Below are 23,705 nucleotides of genomic sequence, written 5' to 3'. Positions count from 1 at the left end.
CCCCTCATCATTATATGGCTCTTTGGACTTGAAATTAGTCCCTAAGGAGGCTGTAGGGTTTCCTTCCGTGCAGTTATTTTTGGAGCAGGACAGAAAGATGGTGCTAGGTGGAGGCATGTCTTCCTCCCAGTCACTTAGAGCAACCCTTTCCTGTACACCTGTCCAGCAAGACTGCTACTATACATCTTAACCAAAGAACCAGCCTAGTCAATTCACTTTCTGCTCTGAAATCCAACTGCAGGACAGTCACCATTCTGAAGTAGCTGTCAGCCTCACCCATGGGCTGGATGGACAGGGTCATTACTCCACAGTCTGCTGTCTTTGAATCTAGAGCTTCCCAAGGCTAAGGCAGCTCCACTGCTTGGGCTTTCTCACAGGTTACCAACCCAGGCAGCGTCACCTTGCCAGGCAATACACAACAAAAGCACTTGTCTTGTTTTTTATTTCACCTAAGCAATGACTGTTGGTGCTGGAGCTCAAACCTGGAACCTCTTGCAGACAAGTGCTGTGTACTGTCTCCCCAGCCCAAAAAGCAAATGCTGACACTAGCCTTTGCACTACTCTGGCTTGAGACAACCACTACTACCTCCCAGCCTGGTAGGGGCCTAGGTGTCCTACTGCTGGACAGGAACAACATGGATAGACCAGCTCCACACCCTCATCCCTGGCTCTCTCACCATGGCAAGCGCTGACAGCAAAGCCAATTCGTTTCCGGGCCCGGTCAAAGACAACATAGAAGCCCTCCATGATCACAGCTCCCATGACGGTGCCAGTGGATGATTGTGAGATGGCAAACTTGTAACAGTCGTCTTGTGATGTGGCCACATCTTCCACTGGCCGCAGGTATTGCTAAGGACAAGCAGTCAGTGAGTACGTCTTCCTTACTCCTCCTCCACCCTACTTCTGCCTTCTGCTTACTTCAGCCCTGAGGATGCACCTCCCTCTGCTATCCCTGAGCTCTGCTGGACTAGGTTTTCCAAGAGCCTTTTACCACTGGACACTGGTATGTCTTATTCTCCAGCTGCTGAGGAGCTGTGCTTGCTCACTAGCTTCCAATATGTACTTTATCCCCTTCCTGGGAGTCTTCCCCCTCCCCCAGTCAGGTTGGGGACATACCTGTGGAAGGATGGTGATGCGGAAGGACTGATTGGTGACCTCGCCCATTAGGTAGAGTGAGATGACTGGGAAAATGTTCCAAGGGGTGGTGCCTGCTTGCCAGCACACCAGCTGCTCTCCCAGCCAAAAACCATCGGGAAACTTCTCAGTCTGATTGGGTAAAAGGAATAACAGTGAGAAAACATCCCCTTTAACCATCTCATTCTCCAATTCCAGATAACACCAGGTCCTTGATTTGCTTTCCCATGGAACATCCAGGCTGGGAACGCATGAAATGCAAATGTGTAAAATCCAAAGTTTAGAGAAGGATCATGAGAGACAGGCCAAAACACTGTACTGGGACAACTGGGTAAGGCGTAAAGCTAGCCCCATAAAAGAGACAAGTGTAAGAGATCTAAACTGGAGGATGTAAGGTTAGACGTCCTGGTTCTTGTGAACTACGTGACTCTAATGAACTTCCTCTGGCATATCTGCCTCATATCCATTGTCATTAGTCCTACTGACCGAGGAGGCTGCCTTGATGGATTTGACTGCAGCTTCAAACACTTTCTTGGGCAGACGAAGGTTGGTGGTGCCACTGTCCACGATGCTCTTGTCATAGTTGTACTAAGAGAAGAAAGTTTTAGAACAGGGAGTCAGGCAGTAGTGCACGGTTAAGCGCACCTGGTGCAAAGCTCAAGGCCTGCGTAAGGATCCCAGTTCGAGCCCCCAGCTCCCCACCTGCAAGAGAGTCGCTTCACAGGCGGTGAAGCAGGTCTGCAGGTGTCTATCTCTCCCTTCTCTGTCTTCCCCTCCTCTCTCCATTTCTCTCTGTCCTATCCAACAATGATGACAACAACAACAATAACTAAAGCAATAAAACAAGGACAACAAAAGAGAATAAATAAATAAACATTTTTAAAAAGTGGGTTTTTTTTTGTTTTTTTTTTAAAGTGTTAGAACAGTTAGAAACCTTTATGAGTGCCAGGCTCTGGCCAGAACCAGAGGGGTGAGTCTGACTGAATCCTGGATTGGCCACTTCCTGGGAGTATGTCCTTGGGCAAGTTACTTAGCTTCTGGGCCTCAGTTTCCTCAGTAAATTGTTAGAAGGATTAAATAATAAAATAGACTTGAAGTGCTTAGAACTTAGTCTAGCATATAGGAAGCATTCACTAAATGTTACTTTTTCTTCTTTATTTAAAATTTATTCCCTTTTGTTGCCCTTGTTGTTTTATTGTTGTAGTTATTATTCTTGTTATTGATCATTGTTGTTGGATAGGACAGAGAGAAATGGAGAGAGGAGGGAAAGACAGAGATGGGAGAGAAAGATAGACACCTGCAGACCTGCTTCACCGCCTGTGAAGCGACTCCCCTACAGGTGGGGATCCAAGGGCTCAAACCCAGATCCTTAACGCTGGTTCTTGTGCTTTGAACCACATGCACTTAACCCGCTGTGCTACCGCCCTACTCCCTAAATGTTACTTTTTCTATTTTGGTAGTCAGACAATGAATCTGAAAACGAATGCCTAATACAGAGTTTATAACTTCAGAATACCTGTATATCCTCAATATACTTGTATGTGTATTCTAATTTAATCTAGGCTAGCAATGGAAGGAAAACCAAGTGGTTTAGCTGCTATTTATCAGGCACAGGAGTCAGCACTGTTCCTACCTCTGTTCTGCAGATGAGGAACCAGAATCATAACTTGCTGAGGGCATACAGAGAGGGCCCAGGTCTTTCTGACTCCAAAGCTATAATCTTGTATTTTGCCATAAACTGCCTCACAGATGACTTTCCCAAGGCCGTAAGGCACAGCAGTGACTAGGTCATGCTTTGTCATGAATGGGATTAAGCCATGCAGCCCCTGTGGAAGTGCCCAGTCAGCCCATATCCCCAAGCCTTTGATCCTACTGTCTGGACTTTAAGCTCAGGATCATGCTGGCCTCTGCCCCCAACCCTTTCCTGTATCTTTCCTCCTCCCACCCTCATAGCCCAGGATATGACCTCACATCATGCTGCCTGTCCCTATATCGCCCTCCCCCCACACACACACATACACATAATCCACTGAATACCTCCTTGCAGTCCATTTTCAGATCCTGTCCATTGATCTCCACCCGCACAATGATCACCTCGTAATACCACTCTCGCCGGATAGGTGTGTACCAGAGGCTGCCCGTGTACAGCGAGTGGTCGATGCCCCCAATGATCTAGGAGGCAAAAGAGTCAGGGACCGGTGTCCCAGCACAGGACAGCAAGTCACCCAGGGACCCAGGGAGTGAGTAATGGCATCAGTCATTTCTGGGGCTGTTGAGTCCCCCTACAGACTGCCTTCCTCGTCTTCCCACTCCTGATCAAATCTTGCCCCAGCATGATTTCATTTCTTAAACATGTCCAGTGCACATTCATGGGAAGACATCCCAGTGTTTTTTTGAGAATCATACATCGTTAGATATAAAGTTTTTTCAATCTAAGCTGGCACAATGAATGAATCTTTGTTCCCATTTTAATTTTTATTTTATTTTTTTAAGGTTTCTTATATTTATTTTCCCTTTTGTTGTCCTTTTGTTGTCGTAGTTATTATTGCTGTTGTTGTTGTCATCGTTGTTGGATAGGACAGAGAGAAATGGAGAGAGGAGGGGAAGACAGAGAGGGGAGAGAAAGATACCTGTAGACCTGCTTCACCACCTGTGAAGCGACTCCCCTGCAGGTGGGGAGCCAAGGTCTCTAACCGGGATCCTTAACACTGGTCCTTGCGCTTCGTACTATGTGTGCTTAACCCACCGCTACCGCCCGACTTCCTGTAAGTTTTATTTTATCTACCTTCTGGAGGTGGGGAATCACCAATTGTCCTAATTAATAAATAGACTTATAAGCTCCTTAAATCTCTGCCTGAGTCATCAGACTGAATGATTCAAAAGACTTTTGAACTTACATCATCAGAACAGTATTAATGCAATAGGTCTTATTTTAATTCCCTTTGAAATTTTCCTAATCGCTGATTCTTTACAAATTTATTATAGGTGTCTTGGATCTTTTCTGAAATAATGCAAGGAAGACAAGCTATCAAAAAGAAAAATGGAGGGTATTGAATCTGAAGATAAATATCTGGTTTAGACAGGAAGCCAGCCTTTATATTACACATAGGGCCCAATGCCATGCGGTAACCTTTGAAGAGAAGTTAGGGATCTCCATCTCTCTGCACAGTGCCAGGACCTCTTCCCCTCTTCCCACACCTACTCACCATGCTGCCTCCAACTGAGGCCAGTGCCTCTGACTGGTTGAGGGGGAAGCCGGCACCACAGAGCTGCAGGGAGAAGAGATTGGGAACGTGGGTCTGCTTTACCAGGGAGTCAAAGAAAGGCTCCAGAGAGTCATCCGGCTGTGACAGAAAGAGACAAGGAATGAATTCTTAAAAGAGGAGCCTCATGGAAAAGGCTGATTTCTTGTCTAAACCAAAAGACAAAACAAAAATGTGGGGACGTTTCTTGGGAAAGGCTGAGGTAGAGAAAGGGTTAGCAAGAGACAAAGGCCGGGTGGTGGTGCAGTTGGTTGGGAGCACGTTATAGTGTGCAAGGAACCAGGTTCAAGCCCCTAGTCCCCACCTGCTGAGCAAAAACTTTTCATGTGGTAAAGCAGTGTTGCAGGTGTCTCTCTCCCTATCTTCCCCTTCCCTCTCAATTTCTTGGTCTCTGTCAAATAAATTATATATATATATATATAAATGGGAAGCACTGAGTGGCCTGGAGGTTCAGAAGGTCTTTATCCTCACAAGCTTGCCCTGCTTCAAATGCCTGAGGGCCTTCTTATTCTTTGGTGTCACTGAGTCCTTATTTATGCATAGTTCCACTGCTCCTGTGTCAGCAGAGGGGAGGAGACACTATAGCACTGCTCCACCATCCATGGAGCTTCCCTTGATGCCATGCTGTACCCATCTGGTGCAGGAACTTGAACCCAGGGCCTTCCACATGGTAAAGCAGACACTCTACTAGGTGAACTCTCTCCCAGCTCTGAGGCCTCTTTCACTCTTAAAGACCTTAAAGCCAATAGAAACCAGAACCTTGGGGACCGGGCAGAGCACACCAGGTTAAGCGCACGTAGTAAGAAAACAGAACCTATTTGTGTATCTATCACAGTGTTTCTCATTATAGCTCTGTCCTTTGTAGGGATAAAATGCAGACTGTCACCATACCCCCCTGCTAAATAATACTTTCAGTTGATTTGTTTCCTCCCCAAGTTCCCCATCGCCACCTGCCCAGCTCCATCCCCAGCATCCTGCAACATGCAGACAGTGTCTGGCGCTGGGCCTTATTGCTCTCACCCTGGCGATCTCAGCATAGGCCAGCCCCAAGATGCCCTCCCAGTTGGAGCCGTTGATGAAGAACTTGTCGGACTCAGTGATGGCAGCAATGTTGGCACGCACGGTGACGTTGGGGCCATGGGGGATGCTCACCAGGTCAGTGCCCAGCTCCCCCTCCCATTTGCCCTGGGTGTAGGGCACATACACACCCTTGCGGAGGTCCCGGTATGTGCTGGACCTGTGGAAAGGGGACAGCAGTCTGTGGACGCAGAACCACAACAACCACTTCACATGCACTGGCAAATGCCTGGGTTCCTCCTAGGGGCAGCCTGTAGAAGTGAAGATGCTTTTAGGCTGCTCAACAGAGCACCCTGGAGGGACCACCCAGAATACAATGTGAAGTGACCTTGCAAACAGATAAGCCATTGCCGGGACTGCTTTCCTATCTCTGTAGCTTTTATCCCTAGATCTTGGGCTCAGACCCCACCAAGAACAAGCCTAGGCTTTGTGCATTGTGCCTGCCTGCTGCTGCCGGAGAGCCAGTTCACAAACATCTCTGCCTCCCCCCTTGACTCCATCAGGTCCCAGAGAAAAGGAGCCATTGACTCTCATGGCTTTGGGGCCTGGTGGTACCATCTCAGTGGTAGAATGTTCCAGGCAGGGTGAATGCTTCTTTCTCTAAGAGGAGGGGTTTGTACAGGCTTCTCAGCAGAGCAGGTAAATACTGCACACCACTCACATGCAACCTGTTCATCCTCACATGATACCCCCACCCACCCCTTGGGTTTAATCACACCTCTAACTGGGCCTTGTGTGTATGTGATGGGACAGAGATGAGGCTTTGTTCAGAGTCTACAGTGAATTCTCCTCTTTCCCAACTGGAAGAAGGGGTCTGAGGAGCTAGTCTCCCACAACCCTCCCCTGACCCTTCTTGGTCTCAGGTGCTTGGGGAAGGGTCTCCCAGGACTCACAGCTGCCTCTGGTAGTAGCGGTGCAGGAAAGGATGGGGGGCAGCCCCTACCGCAAAGTTACTGCTGCCTGTGTCCACCAGGATGTTGAGCTGTTAGAGAAAGGGGAGAGAGACGTTACCAATGGGAACCTTCATCGTCCCTCACCCCTCTAGTCCCATGATGCTGGGTTGGGCAAGCTGATAGCCACCAATGCTATGGCCATAGGCAGGTGGGGGGCCATGGTGGCCTCAGCAACTCTTGTCTGTGCTTCAGAGTCATAGCAATTGCTGGCACCACCAAAGCCTCACTGTTCCCCTTGCTCACCACGATCAGAATGACCTTCCTATCTGACTTGGTGTCAGCTCTCACCATTTTCCCTCCTTTTCTTCTTCTCTCATGTGGCATCTCCCCAGAGGTCAGCTGGGCTCATCCCTGTCCAGCTCAGTGAAGAGCTATTCTAGGAGCTGGCACTGCTGGGGGAGCCACAGGGGCCAGGCTAGCACATTGGTGCCACATGTTTCTGACCCTGTCTGCCAGACTGTGGCTCCCTATGAAGGGCTCCCCTGCTGTCTCAGAGGTGACACAGCCCTGGGAGTCCCACTGTTATAACCTGTGGGGAGCCAGAAGGTGAGCAGGCTGTCCTGGTACAAATCCATTTTGACAGGGCCCAGGCTTTTGGATATATGAGCATAGACAGGAACCTTTTAGTTTCCTGGACATGCAACTCCTTATAACATCTTTTTTTTCTTTTTAAATTTTTTTATATTTATTTTCCATTTTGTTGACCTTGTTTTTATTATTGCTGTTGTTATTGATGTCATCGTTGTTAGATAGGACAGAGAGAAATGGAGAGAGGAGGGGAAGACAGAGAGGGAGAGAGAAAGAGACACCTGCAGACCTGCTTCACTGCCTGTGAAGCAATTCCCCTGTAGGTGGGGAGGCGGGGTCTTGAACCAGGATCCTTACGCCAGTCCTGCTGCGCTACCACCCAACTCCCTATAACATCTTTTCTACCTGCTCCTTCCTCCTTGAGGATAGCCCCTCCCCTAGCCCCCCTCCCCCCTTTAAGTGGCACTGAGGCATGAACTGAGGGCCTTCTGTATGTACAATATTTGCAAAAAGTCTCCCTGGCTATTTTATTTTATTTTATTTTATTCTTTTACATCTTTTAGAGTGAGTGAGAAGACAAGGAGAGAGAACAAAGGAGAGACCCTAAAGCACTGCTCTACCACTCATGGAACCCTCTTGGTGCTGCCTGTGATGCTCTCATGGGATGCCCAGGATTGAGCCTAGGGCCACATGCATGGCAAAGTGTGTGTTATACCTGCTGTGCTATCTCCCAGTACTCAAGTCACATTTTTTTTAAAAAATGTTATTCTTTTTTCATCTTTTTATTAATTTTTAAAATTTCTTTATTGGGAGATTAATGTTTTACATTCGACAGTAAATACAATAGTTTGTACATGCATAACATTTCTCAGTTTTCCACATAACAGTACAACCCCTACTAGGTCCTCTGTCATCCTTTTCCAGGACCTGTACCCCCCCATTTTTTTTTATTATTGAATAAATACAGAGAAATTGAGAGGGGACGGGAAAATAGAGGGAAAGAGACAGGGACACATGCAACCCTGCTTCATCACTTGTGAAGATTTTCCCTGCAGGTGGGGACCAGGGCCTTGAATCTTGTTCCTTGCACACTGTAATGTGTGCACCTTAACCAGGTATGCCATGGCTTGGCCCCTCACATTTTTAATAATTTTTTATTATCTCTATTTACTGGATAAAGATAGCCAGAAATTGAGAGGAAAGGGGGTGATAGAGAGGGAGAGAGACACCTACAACACTACTTCACTACTTGCAAAGCTTTTCATCTGCAGGTAGGGACTGGGAACTCGAACCTGGGTCCTTGTGCACTGTAAAATGTGCACCACTACTTGGCCCCCATTTTTTGTTTGTTTTTGTTTTTTTAATACATGAGAAAGATAGGGGAGGGAGAGAGAGAGAGAACGAGCCAGACATCACTCTGGTACATGTGCTGGCAGAGATTGAACTCAGGGGGAATCTCATGGTTAAGAATCCAATGCTTGGGGGAGTTGGACGGTAGCGCAGCAGGTTAAGCGCGCGTGGTGCAAAGCACAAGGACCGGAGTAAGGATACCGGTTCGAGCCTCCAGCTCCCCACCTGTAGGGGAGTCGCTTCACAAGTAGTGAAGCAAGTCTGCAGGTGTCTATCTTTTGCTCCCTCTCTCTGTCTTCCCCTCCTCTCTCCATTTCTTTCTGTCCTATCCAACAATGACAACATCAACAACAATAACTACAACAATAAAACAACAAGGGCAACAAAAGGGAATAAATAAAATATTTTTAAAAATTTAAAAAAAGAATCCAGTGCTTTGGGAATCAGGCAGTAGTGCAGCAGGTTAAGCACACATGGCACAAAGCATAAGGACTGGCTTAAGGATCCCGGTTTGAGCTCCCAGCTCCCCACCTGCAGGGGAGTTGCTTTACATACAGTGAAACAGGTCTGTAGGTGTCTATCTTTCTCTCCCCCTCTCTGTCTTCCCCTCCTCTCTCCATTTCTCTCTGTCCTATCAAACAACGATAACATCAGTAACAACAACAATATTAACTACAACAATAAAACAACAAAGGCAACAAAAAGGAATAAATAAATATATATATTTTTAAAAAAGAATCCAATGTTTTATCCACTGTACCACCTCGAGGACTACCCTTTTTTTTTTCTTAAGATACAGACAAAGAGAAAATGAGTGAGAGACCACAGCACTGGTGCTTCCTTCATTCAGTGCAGTGAGAGCCTGGCTTGAAGCTGGGTTATGCACATAGCAAAGCAGCACACAGTCAAAGTGAGCTATTTTGCCAGCCTACTCATATTTTTTTAAATACTTACTTATTGATTGATAAGAGAGAGAGAGAGGACACCAGACCATTTGCTCTGGCACCTGAGCCATGTTTTGAATGGCTATTATCTCTTCACAGGTCTTTTGGAGGAAACCTCAAAATCTGTAAAGAAAATCTGTGTCCACTACTCAGCTTCTCCCCAACCTCAGGGCCTCTTCTTTCTTTTTTTTTTTTAATATTTTTTTAATTTTTTAATATTTATTTATTCCCTTTTGTTGTCCTTGTTTTATTGTTGTAGTTATTATTGATGTCATCGTTGTTGGATAGGACAGGGAGAAATGGAGAGAGGAAGGGAAGACAGAGAGGGGGAGAGAAAGATAGACACCTGCAGACCTGCTTCACCGCCTGTGAAGCGACTCCCCTGCAGGTGGGGAGCCAGGGGCTCGAACCGGGATCCTTACGCCGGTCCTTGTGCTTTGCGCCACATGTGCTTAATCCACTGTGCTACCGCCTGACTCCCGGCCTCTTATTTCTGAATCCTCTCTCCCAAGGCAGCTACCTGGGCTGTGGCGCAGACCCAGACCTTGTCACCATGGGCAGGTTCTCTTTCCCCTGCTTTGGGGAATCCTCTGAACAACAACCCTTCCTACTCTGTGGGCTTCTGTGCCTTCTCTGCCTGTACTTCCCCCAGTGCCCACTTGGACTTCCAAGCCTCCCCAAGTCCCCATATACACTTCAGTCAACTCTCTGACTTTGCCTGTTTTGGCCTGGTTCCCGCTCGTCTTCCCACTCCCACCCCCACCCCCATCCCTTAACCACTCTCTGGGTCTCTGAGCACTGGGCTCTCAGAGAATCAATAGCTCTGGAGCAGAGCAGTTCAGGTTTCAGTCAACCAGGTTAATGATTAAAAAAGGCTGCTTCACTCCCCTGAAGCCAGGACTCTGCCTCCAGCCTAAGCTTGGCCTCATATTTACACAGATCCCTGCTGTCATGTGGTTCCCCACAGCTTTACTAGAGCTGCCACCTGGAATGCGGGGCCTGACAGGCTGTGAGAGGATATGGCTACTTTTATATTGCAGTTTTGGGAGGCCTGGGGAGCTCTCAGGCTCCTCCTCTCCTTTCCCTCAAGCCACTCCTTTCCCAGCCAGCTGCCCTTCCAGTCCCAGCCTTTCTTGTTTCAGTTTATTTGTTTATTTTGTATTTTTTGTTTTTATACCAGACCACTACTCAGCTTCATCATACTGTGGTGCTTGGCATTGAACCTGGGACTTTAGAGTTTTAAACATGAAAGAACTTTGTATAACCATTATGTTATCTCACCAACCCCAGCTTTTCTGAGGACAGTCTCCCCAGTTCCTCTTCAAAAGAGGTCAAGCTCATCCAAGCGTGACCCCTCCGCTCCAGTCCATCTTACCCCACCTTTTGCATGTGTACACACGCACACGCACATGTATGCATGCACGCACGCGCGCACACACACCCCAAACCAATGGTTGAGATTCACTCCTGAGCAAATGTCCCACACTCTGTCTGCAATTTGCATTGTGACCCTGCTTCTGAGAGGAGCGGTTTCTGGTCCCCATGCCTCACCTGCCTTGCTCAGCTCCCTGAGCAACCTTGGGCAGTCTTTTTCCCCCAGGTCAGGGCCATGGGGGGCAGAGCAAGGTAGACAGTGAAGTGTTGCACACAGCTCCATCTTCCTAGCAGACAATCATTGAATTCATTTTAAAAAATTTTTTAAATTATTTATTTATTGGATAGAGACAGCCAGAAATCCACATGAGGAGGGAGATTGAAAGGGAGAGAGACAAGTGGGCCAGGCGGTAGCGCAGAGGGTTAAGCCCCCGGCTCGCCACCTGCAGGAGAGTCACTTCACAGGGGGTGAAGCAGGTCTGCAGATGTCTTTCTCTCCCCTTCTCTGTCTTCCCTTTGTCTCTCCATTTCTCTCTGTCCTATCCAACAACAACAATAACTACACCAACAATCAAGCAACAAAGGCAACAGAAGGGAAAATAATAAAAGAAAAGAAAACCAAGAAAGGGAGAGAGACACCCCAACCAGGTATGCCACCACCTGAATTTCTTTATTATATAGTATTAGTATTTTAATAGATTTATCTATTTACTGATGTGAAAGAGAAAAGGGTTATCCAATGCTGAGGACTGAACTCAGGACCTCATACTTGAGGCTTAAACACCTCATTAGCTGTGCTACCTCCTAAACTATTAAATTGTTTTATTTTTTCAATGAGAGAGCAAGAGACAAACAGAGAACACGAGATCCAAAGCATCACTCATTTGAATGATCATCAGCCCATTTGCGGTGCTGAACTTGGGACCTTATCTATGCCAGTCTTGTGCTCTGCCACTGAGCCACTTCCCCAGCCATACCTCAGCTCTCTTTCTGCTTTGGAGGCTCTCAGATGGGAGCTGTGCCCACCCCTCCTGGATATCACCCATTCTTCCTGCTCTACCTAGGGAACCTACCTTCTCTGCCCCTCACAGGTACCCTGCTCTAATTGTCCCTCTCTCCTGGTAGATTTTTTAAAAATATTTTATTTATTTATTATTGGATAGAGATAGAAATTGAGAGTGGAGGGGGAGATAGAGAGGGAGAGAGACAGAAACTTGCAGCCCTGTTTTACCACTCTTGAAGCTTTCCCCCAGCAGGTGGGGACCAAGGACTTGAACCCCAGTCCTTGTGCACTGTAATGTGTGTGCTCAACTAGGTTCACTACCACCTGGCCCCCTCCCCTGGTAGATTCAGGAAGCTTCAGAAACACCCTACCTCCAAAATCTGGATTTTTGCTGTTGGCACCTACAAATTCTTGAGTTTCTTCATTAAAAAAAAACAACAAAAAAAACCACTCCATCTCACATCCGCCTCCAGTCACCCTCTCTCCTCTTCCTTCACCACCACCAAAGTTCTCAGCCAAGCTGTCTTCATTTTTTCACCTCCCACTCATAACTCATCCCATTCTGAATCCGAGCTTTGCCTTCATCCCTCCCTCCACTACCAAACAGCCCTTACTACAGTTCCCCCTGACTTCATGTCACCAAGTACACAAGACACAGCTCAGATCATCCTTGTCTCCCTTGACTTCTTAGGAGCAGACACCACCACCAGCCCCTCTTTCCTCAAACCTCCCTCCCCTGTCTCCTTCCTGGTCCCACCTGTGGGGATCACATGTCTGTTTTGCAGGCTCACTTTTCAAGGCTTGGGCTCCCGCCCTCCTCCTCTCCTGCTATGCTTAAGAAGCTAAGCCACCCACCCACACAGAGAGCTGACATGGTCACCTCTACCCTGATGTTCCAAGCTTAGCACTCAGTCTTCCAGCACTCCTTCTCTCCGGGCTCCAGAAGCACATCTCTCACTGCCTCAGACACCTCAAACACAGGACGCCCACAGCTGACCTCGCACAGTCCTGCCCATCTGTCTTTCCCTAGTGTTCCCCACGTTAACAACTGGCATCACTGTGAACCTCCAAGTCGCCAACCAGAGAGACATCCCCACACCTTCCCACTGTAGCCAGTGCTGCAGGTCCTGTCTTATCTACCTTCTTGACATTTCTCTAATGTAGCCATTTCTGGCCAGCTCCTTTGTCATGCCTAGGCCAAGCTGTCGTCATGTCATCCTAGACTGTCACAACAGCTTCTCAACTGGCCTTGATGCCCTCCCCCCAATGTCTCCAGCCTATTTCTATTTTTTTAAAAAATATTGTTTATTGGGTAGCGCAGTGGGTTAAGCACACATGGTGCAAATCGCAAGGACCTGCATAAGGATCCCGGTTTGAGCCCCTGGCTCCCCACCTGCAGGGGATTTGCTTCACAGGCAGTGAAGCAGGTCTGCAGGTATCTTTCTCTCCCCCTCTCTGTCTTCCCCTCCTCTCCATTTCTCTCTGTCCTATCCAACAACGATAACATCAGTAACAACAACAATAACTACAACAATAAAACAAGGGCAACAAAAGGGAAAATAAATATTAAAATATATATATATATATTGTTTATTTATGAGAAAGAACCAGACATCACTCTGGTACATGTGCTACTGGGGATTGAACTTGGGACCTCATGCTAGAGAGTTCAATGTTTTATCCACTGCTCCACCTCCTGAACCACAACTCCAGCCTATTTCTATATTGTGGGGAGAGAAATCTTTTCAAAGTGCACTTCTGACCATGTTACTATCTTTTGCTTATTAAAATGAAGAACTTGAAGCTCTTGACACTTCCTACAGGACTCTTCAATGGTCCAGACCTTCCTCTATTTTTTTTTTTAATTTTAAAAATATTTATTTGTTTATTCCCTTTTGTTGCCCTTTTTTATTGTTATAGTTATTGTTGTCATCATTGTTGGATAGGACAGAGAGAAATGGAGAGAGGAGGGGAAGACAGAGGGGGAGAGAAAGACAGATATCTGCAGACCTGCCTCACCACTTGTGAAGCGACTCCCATGCAGGTGGGGAGCCAGGGGCTCGAACCAGGATTCTTACACCAGTCTTTACGCTTTGTGCTATGTGCGCTTAATCTGCTGTGCTACCGCCCGGCCCCCAACACTTGCAATTTTATGTGCTCATCTCTTACCCTTTGGATATAGTTCAAAAGGCATTTTCTGGGGTTCAGGAGGAGGCTCAGTGAGTAAAATTCAACCTTTATATATCATGTATCAGGTCCTGGCAGGCTGTCTTCAGGTAGCCTGGGTACAGGAGCCTGTCCTACTTCTCCCCCACCCCTTGTAGGCCAGATGGATTCAAGAGGCTCTGTAGCCATTGCCTTTAGCTGCCCAGGGGACCCACTACCTGGGGTCAGGGCCAGGTCAGATCCAATCACTTCACAAACAAATGTGCCCCTGGTGGCCTCTGAGGGAAGACAGCTTCGTGGGAAGTGCTAACAAGCCCCACAGGGAAAGGTGCACCTGCCTATCCCACTCTGCAGGGGAGGCCAGACTCAGTACATACTGTGTGGTGAGCTAGGTATGGAGCTGGTGTGTTCTGGAGCAGCTCTCTATCCTCCCAAAGCCCACCTGCCTTGGTCTCAGTTCTCTAGCCAGTTGGGGGAGCTCAGATTCTTCTGTGAGAGAACTCACTAGTGATCAAGACCCAGAACCTTGCTAGGAGCTCCACAAGGGTAGGGAGCACATTTATATCTTTGGATCTTATCTGTCTCCCTCTCTAAGTAGAGGGTTCTGTAAAAGTGCTTTTCAAATCACAAGTCTTTGTGACCCCACAGACTTCCTAGTTCCCTGCAGGGGTCAATTTCAACCTGACTGTGCTTGGTGACAGTGAAAACAGACATCCACCATCCCCACACTGACTGACTATGCACCCCCATGTCCTTCAAGCAATCACGGTAGATTCAGGCTTCCTTGACCTGAACATCTTCTGGGTTGTTTGCTCTCTTAATTTACCTGAATTTGTCCCTGATCAAAGCTGATCAAAGGGGGCAAAGAAGGATGCAGGGAGCCTAAGTCAGCAGCTGACAGTGGCTGAGAGCCAAGAGCTTCCCTCTCTGCCCCATATGGACTCCAGGGTTCCTCCACCTGGACCAAGTCAGCTGACCCTCTGCCTCTGGAAATGCACTTCTTTCCCTTGCTCCCACCTCCACTCTTCAGGCTAAAGCTGACAGCTGACACAGAGGAGCAGGGGGCTCTCTGGTGCCACTTACCCCATTGAGGGGGGTTGTTCTTAAAGTCCTATCACAAACCTTATTTAGTGCACCCTTCCCCATTTATCTGGACATTCCATTTTCCCTTCCTCAAACTCAACTCAGTTCATATTCACCAGTGTTTGCTATTCAAATGAGGTGATGGATATGAACTCAAGGCAATGTACACACCTGCTGGTAAAGATCAGGGGGCTGGGCACCTGGTGCACCTGGTAGAACCTGCACATTACAGTGCACCAGGACCCTGGTTCAAGTCCCCAGTCCCCACCTGCAGGAGTGCAGGAGGGGCGCTTCATGAGTGGTGAAGCAGTGCTATAGGTTTTTCCCCTGACTCCATCTCCATCTCTTCCGGCCCCCTTCAATTTTCCTCTCTATCCAGAAAGGAAAAAAAAGGAAGGAAATGGAAAAAAGCAGTTGCAGCTGTAGTCTAAGGCTGGGAAATAGCTCAGCTGAGGCTCCCAGCTCAGGCCCTGATGTTAAATGTGTCGGGAATGATGTTCTGGCTTCTCTCTTATATGATTTACATGCAGAAAAAAAATCTTTTAAAATTAAAAGATTTGGGGCACCTGGTTAAGTGCACAGGTTATAGTGCACATGGACCCAGGTTCGAGCCCCCAGTCCCCACCTGCATGGGGAAGGCTTCACAAGTGGTGAAGCAGGGCTGCAGGTGTCTCTCAATCTCTCTCCCTTCCCTCTTGATTTCTGGCTGTCTCTATCCAATAAATAAAGATAATAAAAATTTTTTAAAAAAAATTAAAAGATTTATTAACATAAAACCAGAGAGCATCACTCTGACATGAGATGCTGGGGATTAAAGTTGGGCCTGCATGCTCCTAATTTCAAAACTCTAAGCAGTATACTGCCTCCTGGGCCATGACAAAATAGATCTTTTATTATTAAAAAGAAGGGAAAAAAAGGGAGTCTTTGGTAGTACAACGGGTTAAGTGCACATGGCACAAAGCACAAGGACCAGTGTAAGGATTCCAGTTTGAGCCCCCAGCTCCCCACCTGCAGGGGAGTCGCTTCACAAGCAGTCAAGCAGGTCTGCAGGTATCTATCTTTCTCTTCCCCCTCTGTCTTCCCCTCCTCTCTCCATTTCTCTCTATCCAACAACAATGACAGCAATAAAAACAACAAGGGCAACAAAAGGGGAAAAAAATAGCCTCCAGGAGCAGTGGATTCCTAGTGCAGGCACTGAGTCCCAGCAATAACCCTAGAGTCAAAAAAAAAAAAATGCAAGTGTTAAGGAAGATGGTATATATAACCCGCTGTGCTACTGCCTAAGTCCCCCCCCTTTTTTTTTAGCTACAGAAACTTTCCCCAATCTTATGCAGGAATCCAGTCCCAAGAGAGAAACTTCACTTCCTCTGTCTGTCTTCTGGAGGTGGCTCTTGAGACACGTCTAGTCTAGCACCTTCCACCTGCATGAGAGCCGCCTGGAAAAGCCCTGCTCCATGAGCTGTCATGGCCGCCTGCAGCCACCTGCCTTCCATTGTTGGACAGTAAGTTCCTCCCTGTTGTCTACCTTGTCCCACCTATGGTCATGCTACCATATAGGCTTATAATATGTGGGCTTAACCAGGTGCGCCCCGCCTAGCCCCAGCACATAGTCTTGTTTGGTAGAGCCACTCATGCCACATGGCAGTAGCTCCATAAACACCTGACAAAAAAAAAAAAAAAGTCAGTGATCCCCACCTGCAGGGGAGTCGCTTCACAGGTGGTGAAGCAGGTCTGCAGGTGTCTATCTTTCTCTCCTCCTCTCTGTCTTCCCCTCCTCTCTCCATTTCTCTCTGTCCTATCCAACAACGACAACAACAATAATAACAACAACAATAAAACAACAAGGGCAGCAAAAGGGAATAAATAAAATAAATATTTAAAAAATAAAAATTAAAAAAAAAAACGTCAGTGAGATAACTCAGCAGTGGAACGCAGTACTTGCAAGCCTAAGGCCTTTCCTTCCATGCCCAGCACTGCAGATGCCCAGAGCCAAGAAGTGCTCTGATCTCACCCTCTTTCTTTTCTTGGCCCAATTTTTTGTTTATTTGTTTGTTTGTCTTGTTTTTTAAGGAAATTCTGTATTTTAAGAGAGGGATAGAAAGACAAAGAGGGGTGGTCCGGGAGGTGGCACAGTGAGTGGCTAAAGCACTGGATTCTCAAGCATGAGGTCCTGAGTTCAATCCCCGGCAGCACATGTGCCAGAGTGATGTCTGATTCTTTCTCTCTCTCCTATCTTTCTCATTAATAAATAAATAAAATCTTTAAAAAAAGAAAGAAAGAGGGAGTCGGGCTGTAGCGCAGCGGGTTAAGCGCTGGTGGCGCAAAGCACAAGGACTGGCATAAGGATCCCGGTTCGAACCCCAGCTCCCCACCTGCAGGGGAGTCGCTTCACAGGCGGTGAAGCAGGTCTGCAGGTGTCTATCTTTCTCTCCCCGTCTTCCCCTCCTCTCTCCGTTTCTCTCTGTCCTATCCAACAACAATGACAACAACAATAATAACTACAACAATAAAACAACAAGGGCAACAAAAGGGAATAAATAAATAAAATATTTAAAAAAAAAAAAAGAAAGAAAGAAAGAAAGAAAGAAAGAAAGAAAGACAAAGAGGGAAGAGAGGGAGAGACACCAAAGCACAGTTTCACCATTCATGGACCCCCACCCCTCACCCCAGTGTCATCTATGGTGTTCTCAGTGGTGGCAGGGATCAAACCCAGGGCCTCATTCACAGTTAAGTGTGCTATCTACCCATTGAACTATCTCCTGGCCCCCAACTTCCAGTTTCTTAGCACAGTACAGGCCTCTCTTCATGAAGCATTTATCCCTACCACCCTCCAAGGAACAAACCTTCCTCATTCAAGTAACCATTCCTTATTTGGCATCAAGTCTTCCCCAACACACTGTCAAAAGTAATTACTTCTTTTTTTTTTTTTAAAGATTTTTTATATGTATTTCCTTTTTGTTGCCCTTGTTTTTATTGTTGTTGTAATTGTTGTTGTTGTTACTGATGTCGTTGTTGTTGGATAGGACAGAGAGAAATGGAGAGAGGAGGGGAAGACAGAGAGGAGGAGAGAAAGATAGACACCTGCAGACCTGCTTCACCACCTGTGAAGCGACTCCCCTGCAGGTGGGGAGCCGGGGGCTCAAACCAGGATCCTTACTCCCATCCTTGCGCTTTGCGCCATGTGCACTTAACCTGCTGCACTACTGCTCGACTCCCAGTGATTTTTTTTCTGCACTTCAGGACTCATGTTCTTCTCTTTATGCCAAATGCATATGGGTTTACAAGACATTTAGGTATCTACATCTTGATGTCTGAAAGTAAATTGGAGCTTTCCAAGGACTAAGAGCATGCCTTTACTTTTCTATTTTTGCACATTTTGCACACAGTAAGTGATTGGCAAAATATTTGTTAAACTGAACTATCACCAGATTTCTATCCTAACAAATGATTATTCTGTGTTTGGCTAGTGATGACCCCAAGTATAATGAAATGACATCCTTTTATTTAAGTGAAAACAATAAAGCCACTTTCTCTGAGTGCTCCCATTCTGCATTTACAATCACCCAATCAGCTGTTCTATTAGGAAGCCTTTCAGCTTATTTTTTCACTCACTTGGTCTAGTATTGTCTAGATATATTCTCTGAGCCTGGTGCTGTCGTAGCTATTACTGAGTTGTCAGAAAAGGCATGGTGCATAGAAAAACATGAAAAAATATGACAGCCCAACAGATACAAAGAGGAATAGTACATCACAAAAGATTGTTTGGTTTGGTTTTAATTTTAAAAGACACTGTCCTTGAGGATTTGAAGTTTTGTAAGGACTTTAAACACAAGAGCAGTTGTAATGTGTTCTATGAGTGTAGTGAGGGAGACACAAGCAGGTAGCATAGAAGAATGGAAGACAGATGCTCATGATAAACTCTTTCTTCTCTGCCAAGACACACAAAGAGGTGGTAGGGCATAAAAGGGGGCCTGCCACCTGGCCAACTGCTCAACTTTCATTTCATTTCATTTGTTCTTCTAGAAACTATGAATAATTAGACCTTTTATGCATATATTGCAGTAATTGGGGGACAGGCAATAACATGCTGGGTTAAGCACACATAGTACAAAGCTCAAGGACCCACACAAGGATCCTAGTTTGAGCCCCTGCATCCCCACCTGCAAGGAAGTCACTTCACAAGTGGTAAAGCAGGTCTTCAGGTGTCTTTCTCTCTCTTCCTCTTTATCTCCCCAACCCTCTTAATTTCTCTCTTTCCTATCCAAAAAAAGAATTTTTTTTTTTTTTTTTGCCTCCAGTGTTACTGCTGGGGCTTGGTGCCTGCACTATGAATCCACTGCTGCTGGAGGAGTCTTTTTTTTCCCTTTTGTTGCCCTTGTTGTTTATTGGTGTTGTTCTTACTATTATTGTTGTTATTGCTGTCATTGTTGTTGGATAGGACAGACAGAAATTGAGAGAGGAGGGGAAGACAAGAGAGGAGAGAAAGATAGACACCTGCAGACCTGCTTCAATGCTTGTGAAGCGATTTTCTGCAGGTGAAGAGCCAGGGGCTGGAGCTGGAGTCCTTACTCCAGTCTTGGTGTTTAACCTGCTGTGTTACCACCCACACCCCTCCAAAAAAAATTGGCCACAGGAGTAGTGGATTTGTAGTGCAGGCACTGAGCCCCAGTGATAATACTAGAAGCAAAAAAAAAAAAAAAGAGCAAACAAAAAAATTGCAGGAATTACCATAAAGAACAGAAAAATTTCTATAGAACATGTCAAAAAAAAAAAAAAAACTTTACACTCCAGCACCACCATAAACCAGAGCTTAGCAGTGCTCTGGTAAAAAAAAAAAAAAAAAATTCGAGGGCACCAAAGCTGTCACCAAGTACACCAGCTCCAAGTGAGCTGCTCGTAGCACCCGGCGCTCCTACGGGCTGCCGGGCCCAGAAACCCAAAGGCTGTTTTCAGAGCCACTTACTTTGTCCAAAAAAGAGCTTTCTGTACACCCGTGAAAAAAAAATAATGTAAACTACAGTGATAAATACCGTAGGCCAGCACCACCCAGCCATCCCCTCCTGCCAACTTTCCTTTCCCCACAAATGGTCTTGTTAACTTCCAGTGCCTCTCAAACAAGAATCTCAAAACCACTTTTAATGTCTCTTCCTCACCCTTCACACCAGTGTCGCAGCATCCTGTCTACCTGCCTTGTCACCCTGTTCTCTGCATCCTGTTCTGCCATCCCTTTTCAGTCTCACACCATCATTGTCAGAGCCTCCTGCTGCCTACATCACTCAGTCCCGTTCTCTCAGTGGCAGATGTCTCTTCCTAAATGACTGCATTCTCTCTCTCTCTCTCTCCCCTACACAAATAAACCCAATTCTTCCCCCCTTTATTTCTGCAGACCCCACAAATCTTACAGCTTGACATTTAAGGCATTTGATAATTTGTCTCTCTCATTTATCCAACGCCATGACTGGCTCTCTCACTGTCTTGTGAACAGACTTGCGTAAACCTAGACACATGTAATTCATTCTCATTCCAGGTGTAAAGAAGGTAAGGCTGGGAAGGGTAAGACTGCACATAAGTGCAGCTACATTTTGAGGGGTGGGGTGAAAGGACAGGTGCCATTTCCCCACTGGGGGCAACCTCCTCTCCCCCCTTCCCTCCTTCAAGGCCAAGTCACAGGACATCTCTTCTGTTTGGCCTTCTCTGATTTTTGCCTCCTCCTAAGCATCTGTTGCAGTCACCCTTTTTACTACTCTATACCAGTGCCTCTCCAACTTAAAGCTCCTGAGATTCTGACTCATAAGGTCTGGGGTGGAGCCAGAGAATTTACATGTTTCACAGGCTCCAATGATAGAGACCTGGGGCCTGGCTTTGAGAATTACTGCAATAGATCACTTGGTACTAGTACCGACACTTCTATTTATTTACAGGCAGGAAACCTATATTTTGTCTTTGTGTAGTAGCCCCCAACACCCAGCATTAGAGCTTGGCACATAGGAAGTACTCCCCAAGTCTCGCTTGTATGCCTTTTTGAGTACTCTGCCAGCCATGTTCTCACTTGAGAAGGGACAGCCTTCTCACAGATGCTGAGGAGAGAACAGTTACCAGAGCCTAGCTGGCCTTGGCTTAGGCTTGGAGCCCAGGGGCCCGCAGAATCCTCTAACTGTGGTCTTCCTGCTACTGAGTACTTGAACGTTAAGCTCAAACAGCCACTTTTTGAGCAAGTTAACTGCCAGTTTCTGAGCTGAGGCAGCACATATGATCTAAGGGGCCCAGGATCATCAACAGTTCTGTTTTCTCATTCTGTCTCTCCCTCCCTTCCTCTCTTCTTCTTTCCAGCTTGCATGTTTGCTTCCTTCTTTTTACCAGAACACAGCTCAGCTCTGGCTTACAGTGGTGCTAGGGATTGAATCTGGGACCTTGGAGCTTCAGAGATGAAAATCTTTTGCAGAACCAATGCACTATCTCCCCAATTCAGGTCCCCCAATTCTATATGTATAAGACACACAGAGGTCCAGACACCCAAGTGTTTATGCTTCACTGCATAGCCCCAAAGTAGCCAGAGAATTAGTGACCTCATACTTACTGGAGGTCAGTTGTGTCCCAATGTTTTCAGCTACATAGTCTCTTCCTCACAATTACCTTGCAGAGGGGATCTCATCTCAGCCTTGCTAAAGACAAGGCAAGTGCTTCAGAGAGGTTACATAATTTGCCCAAGGCCACACAGCTGGAAAAGCTATGGGACATAGAGTTGGGATTGCTGGTCTGTCTGACCTGAAAGCCCTTGTTGGTGCCACAAGCCTGTTCTTGTCCCTGTCATAGGGTCTGTGATCGGCTTGAGCTGTACTACTGTGCACTCACTGGCTTCTGCAGGTCCAGGCTGCTAGGGGCCTAAACCCAGGCTGTTTCACCTCAGGGGAGTCTGCTGGGGGGTGGAGGGTGGGGTTGCAATGTGTAGGAAAGAGGGAATGGGGGTCAAAGCCTACTCTCTCAGGTCACGGTGGGCTGGAGGGGCCTGTCTCCTCCATCAGTGTAAGAGCTGTTGGCGACACTTCCAAGCAAGTGTGGCTGTTCCCACTGCACATAAGCACTCTCGTCTTTCCAGACCCTCCCAAGGGCAGCCTGCAGGACAGGATCCAGGAGGGGGGGGGGCACACAGATGTGTAGGCTCAAATTCAAGGTGACACACACCAGCACATGCAGAGACTGCCCGGACTCACCCATAGAGGCCAGTGCAGCCCCTGCCCCAGGGGACCACCCCCCCATATACATACACACATAGACACACAGGCTGTGACCTCTTTAGCCACCTTGAAAGTCCCTTAGACACTGTTAGCATGGAAGGGGAGAGCTGGTGGAGTGATAATCACAGCCCTCCAGCAACTGTCAGCTCCAAAGAGTCTCCTCCTAAGCAGGGACTCTGGCTCCCAGGCTCCCAGGCCCCCAGGCACTGGTGGGGAGGGTCTGGAGTGCAGAATGAGAAGAGAGGAGTAAGAAGGCAGAACTAGAGTCTGTCTACAGCTCCTGGGTGGGAGTGGAGGTCAGGAGTTGCTGGGAAACTTGCCCGGAGCAGCCTAGACAGTGGGAGGAAGATACTGGTTAGCTGATGCCAGGGTTCCTTGGTCCTCAAGGCTCAGGAAAGGAAGGTGAGATCCCCAGTTCCCAGAAGAGAGAGAGGAATGGATGACCACGATGGAGTGGAGGGACCTCAGAAACTCGGGCAGCCATCTGTTCGGGGCCTCCCCTCCCCAGGACTAGCTCCCCCAGTGAAGTTTCTGTTGCCCCATAACCACTCCTTGGGTAGGAGTGTGAGCTCAGGGTGGGGAGGGCAGGCAGGCTTGGAGTTGGGAAACCTCTCAGGGAAAGGGGGAAGGGAATGGGAGGGAGAGAGAGAGAGAGAGAGAGAGAGAGAGTGTGTGTGTGTGTGTGTGTATGTGTGTCAGGGGTGACCCTATGGCAATATAACCTCAGAGGAAAGGTGCTCTCCTTGTGCAGCCTATGTTAGCAGGGGCAGCTCCCAGCATCCCAGCCGGCCCCCCTCCACTCATGTAGGTGACCTTACCGTCTGTGGGGGGCTGCCTACGGTCATCTCCACATAGTAGCCTTGGCCAGACTTGCCTCGCAGGTTGTCCACCATTTCTACAAAGTTGCCCCTGGGGCCTGGCTCCTCCGGCTCCTCCTCAGTCTCTCTGGGCAGCCGCAGCCCCAGGGGGGCTCCCCCCAGCCCGCTTCGCAGGGGCAGCCGGATGCCAGGCTGGGAGCAGTGGGCAGGCAGCACACCCGAGCCCATCCACAACAGGAGCCAGGGCAGAGCTTGGGCCATGGTGGGCCCTGGCCTGCGGGTCCTCGTGGCTCTTGCTGGCCCACCTCTGTTCCTGTTGCCTGGCCCCAACTTCAGGTGCTGGAGGCTCCTCAGCTGAGTGAGCTGTGAGGCATCAGGGCTCCAGAGTCTGCAGGCCCCCTTGGCCAGGCCAACCCCCTTCTAGGGAGTGGGTGGAATTCGCAGAGAGCAAGCAAAGGGGAGGAGATGGATCCGAAGCGTGGCTACATCTGGCTGTAGGCTTCAGCCTCAGCAGCGGTCTGGGAGAGGCCCGCTTGGCCCCTCAGGGCACTGGGAGGGGCAGGCATGGCAGGTCTGCTGGGGTCCTGCTCCTCCCAGTGGGTTGGTGGCGAGGGTGGGGGGCTGGGGTCGGGCCTCCGGGCTCCCAAGTCCGCTGCGTTTGTTGGTCAGGCCACCATAATCCAGCTCCCAGCTCCCCAGGCAGTCTGGGGAGGCGGAAAGACTTGTGGCGGTGGCTGTCAAAGCCAAAGGGTTTTCGCTTTTCCCTGGGATCGCTGG

At 47.8% G+C, this 23,705-nt stretch overlaps 1 protein-coding gene across 2 annotated transcripts in view; it reads right to left on the bottom strand.

Moving 5' to 3' along the window:
• Positions 1 to 23,705, bottom strand: part of BACE1 (beta-secretase 1) — a 27,842-nt gene extending 4,137 nt beyond the window's left edge. The window contains exons 1-8 of one of the 2 annotated variants that reach the window (XM_007522970.3): positions 22,929 to 23,705; positions 6,368 to 6,456; positions 5,418 to 5,634; positions 4,341 to 4,403; positions 3,172 to 3,306; positions 1,621 to 1,722; positions 1,117 to 1,266; positions 678 to 849 (exon numbers count right to left, since the gene is read on the bottom strand). In XM_007522970.3, coding sequence (XP_007523032.1) covers positions 678 to 849; positions 1,117 to 1,266; positions 1,621 to 1,722; positions 3,172 to 3,306; positions 4,341 to 4,403; positions 5,418 to 5,634; positions 6,368 to 6,456; positions 22,929 to 23,189 — 1,189 coding nt within the window. In that variant the 5' untranslated portion in view covers positions 23,190 to 23,705. Of the gene's footprint in view, positions 1 to 677; positions 850 to 1,116; positions 1,267 to 1,620; positions 1,723 to 3,171; positions 3,307 to 4,340; positions 4,479 to 5,417; positions 5,635 to 6,367; positions 6,457 to 22,928 lie in introns of both variants that reach the window. The other variant, XM_007522969.3, reaches the window with a different exon arrangement.

The sequence above is a fragment of the Erinaceus europaeus genome, chromosome 20, assembly GCF_950295315.1.
Source record: "Erinaceus europaeus chromosome 20, mEriEur2.1, whole genome shotgun sequence".
In the NCBI taxonomy this organism is placed as follows: domain Eukaryota; kingdom Metazoa; phylum Chordata; class Mammalia; order Eulipotyphla; family Erinaceidae; genus Erinaceus; species Erinaceus europaeus.
Note: the sequence above shows the minus strand (reverse complement) of the source record. Positions and strands in the feature narration are given on the sequence as shown.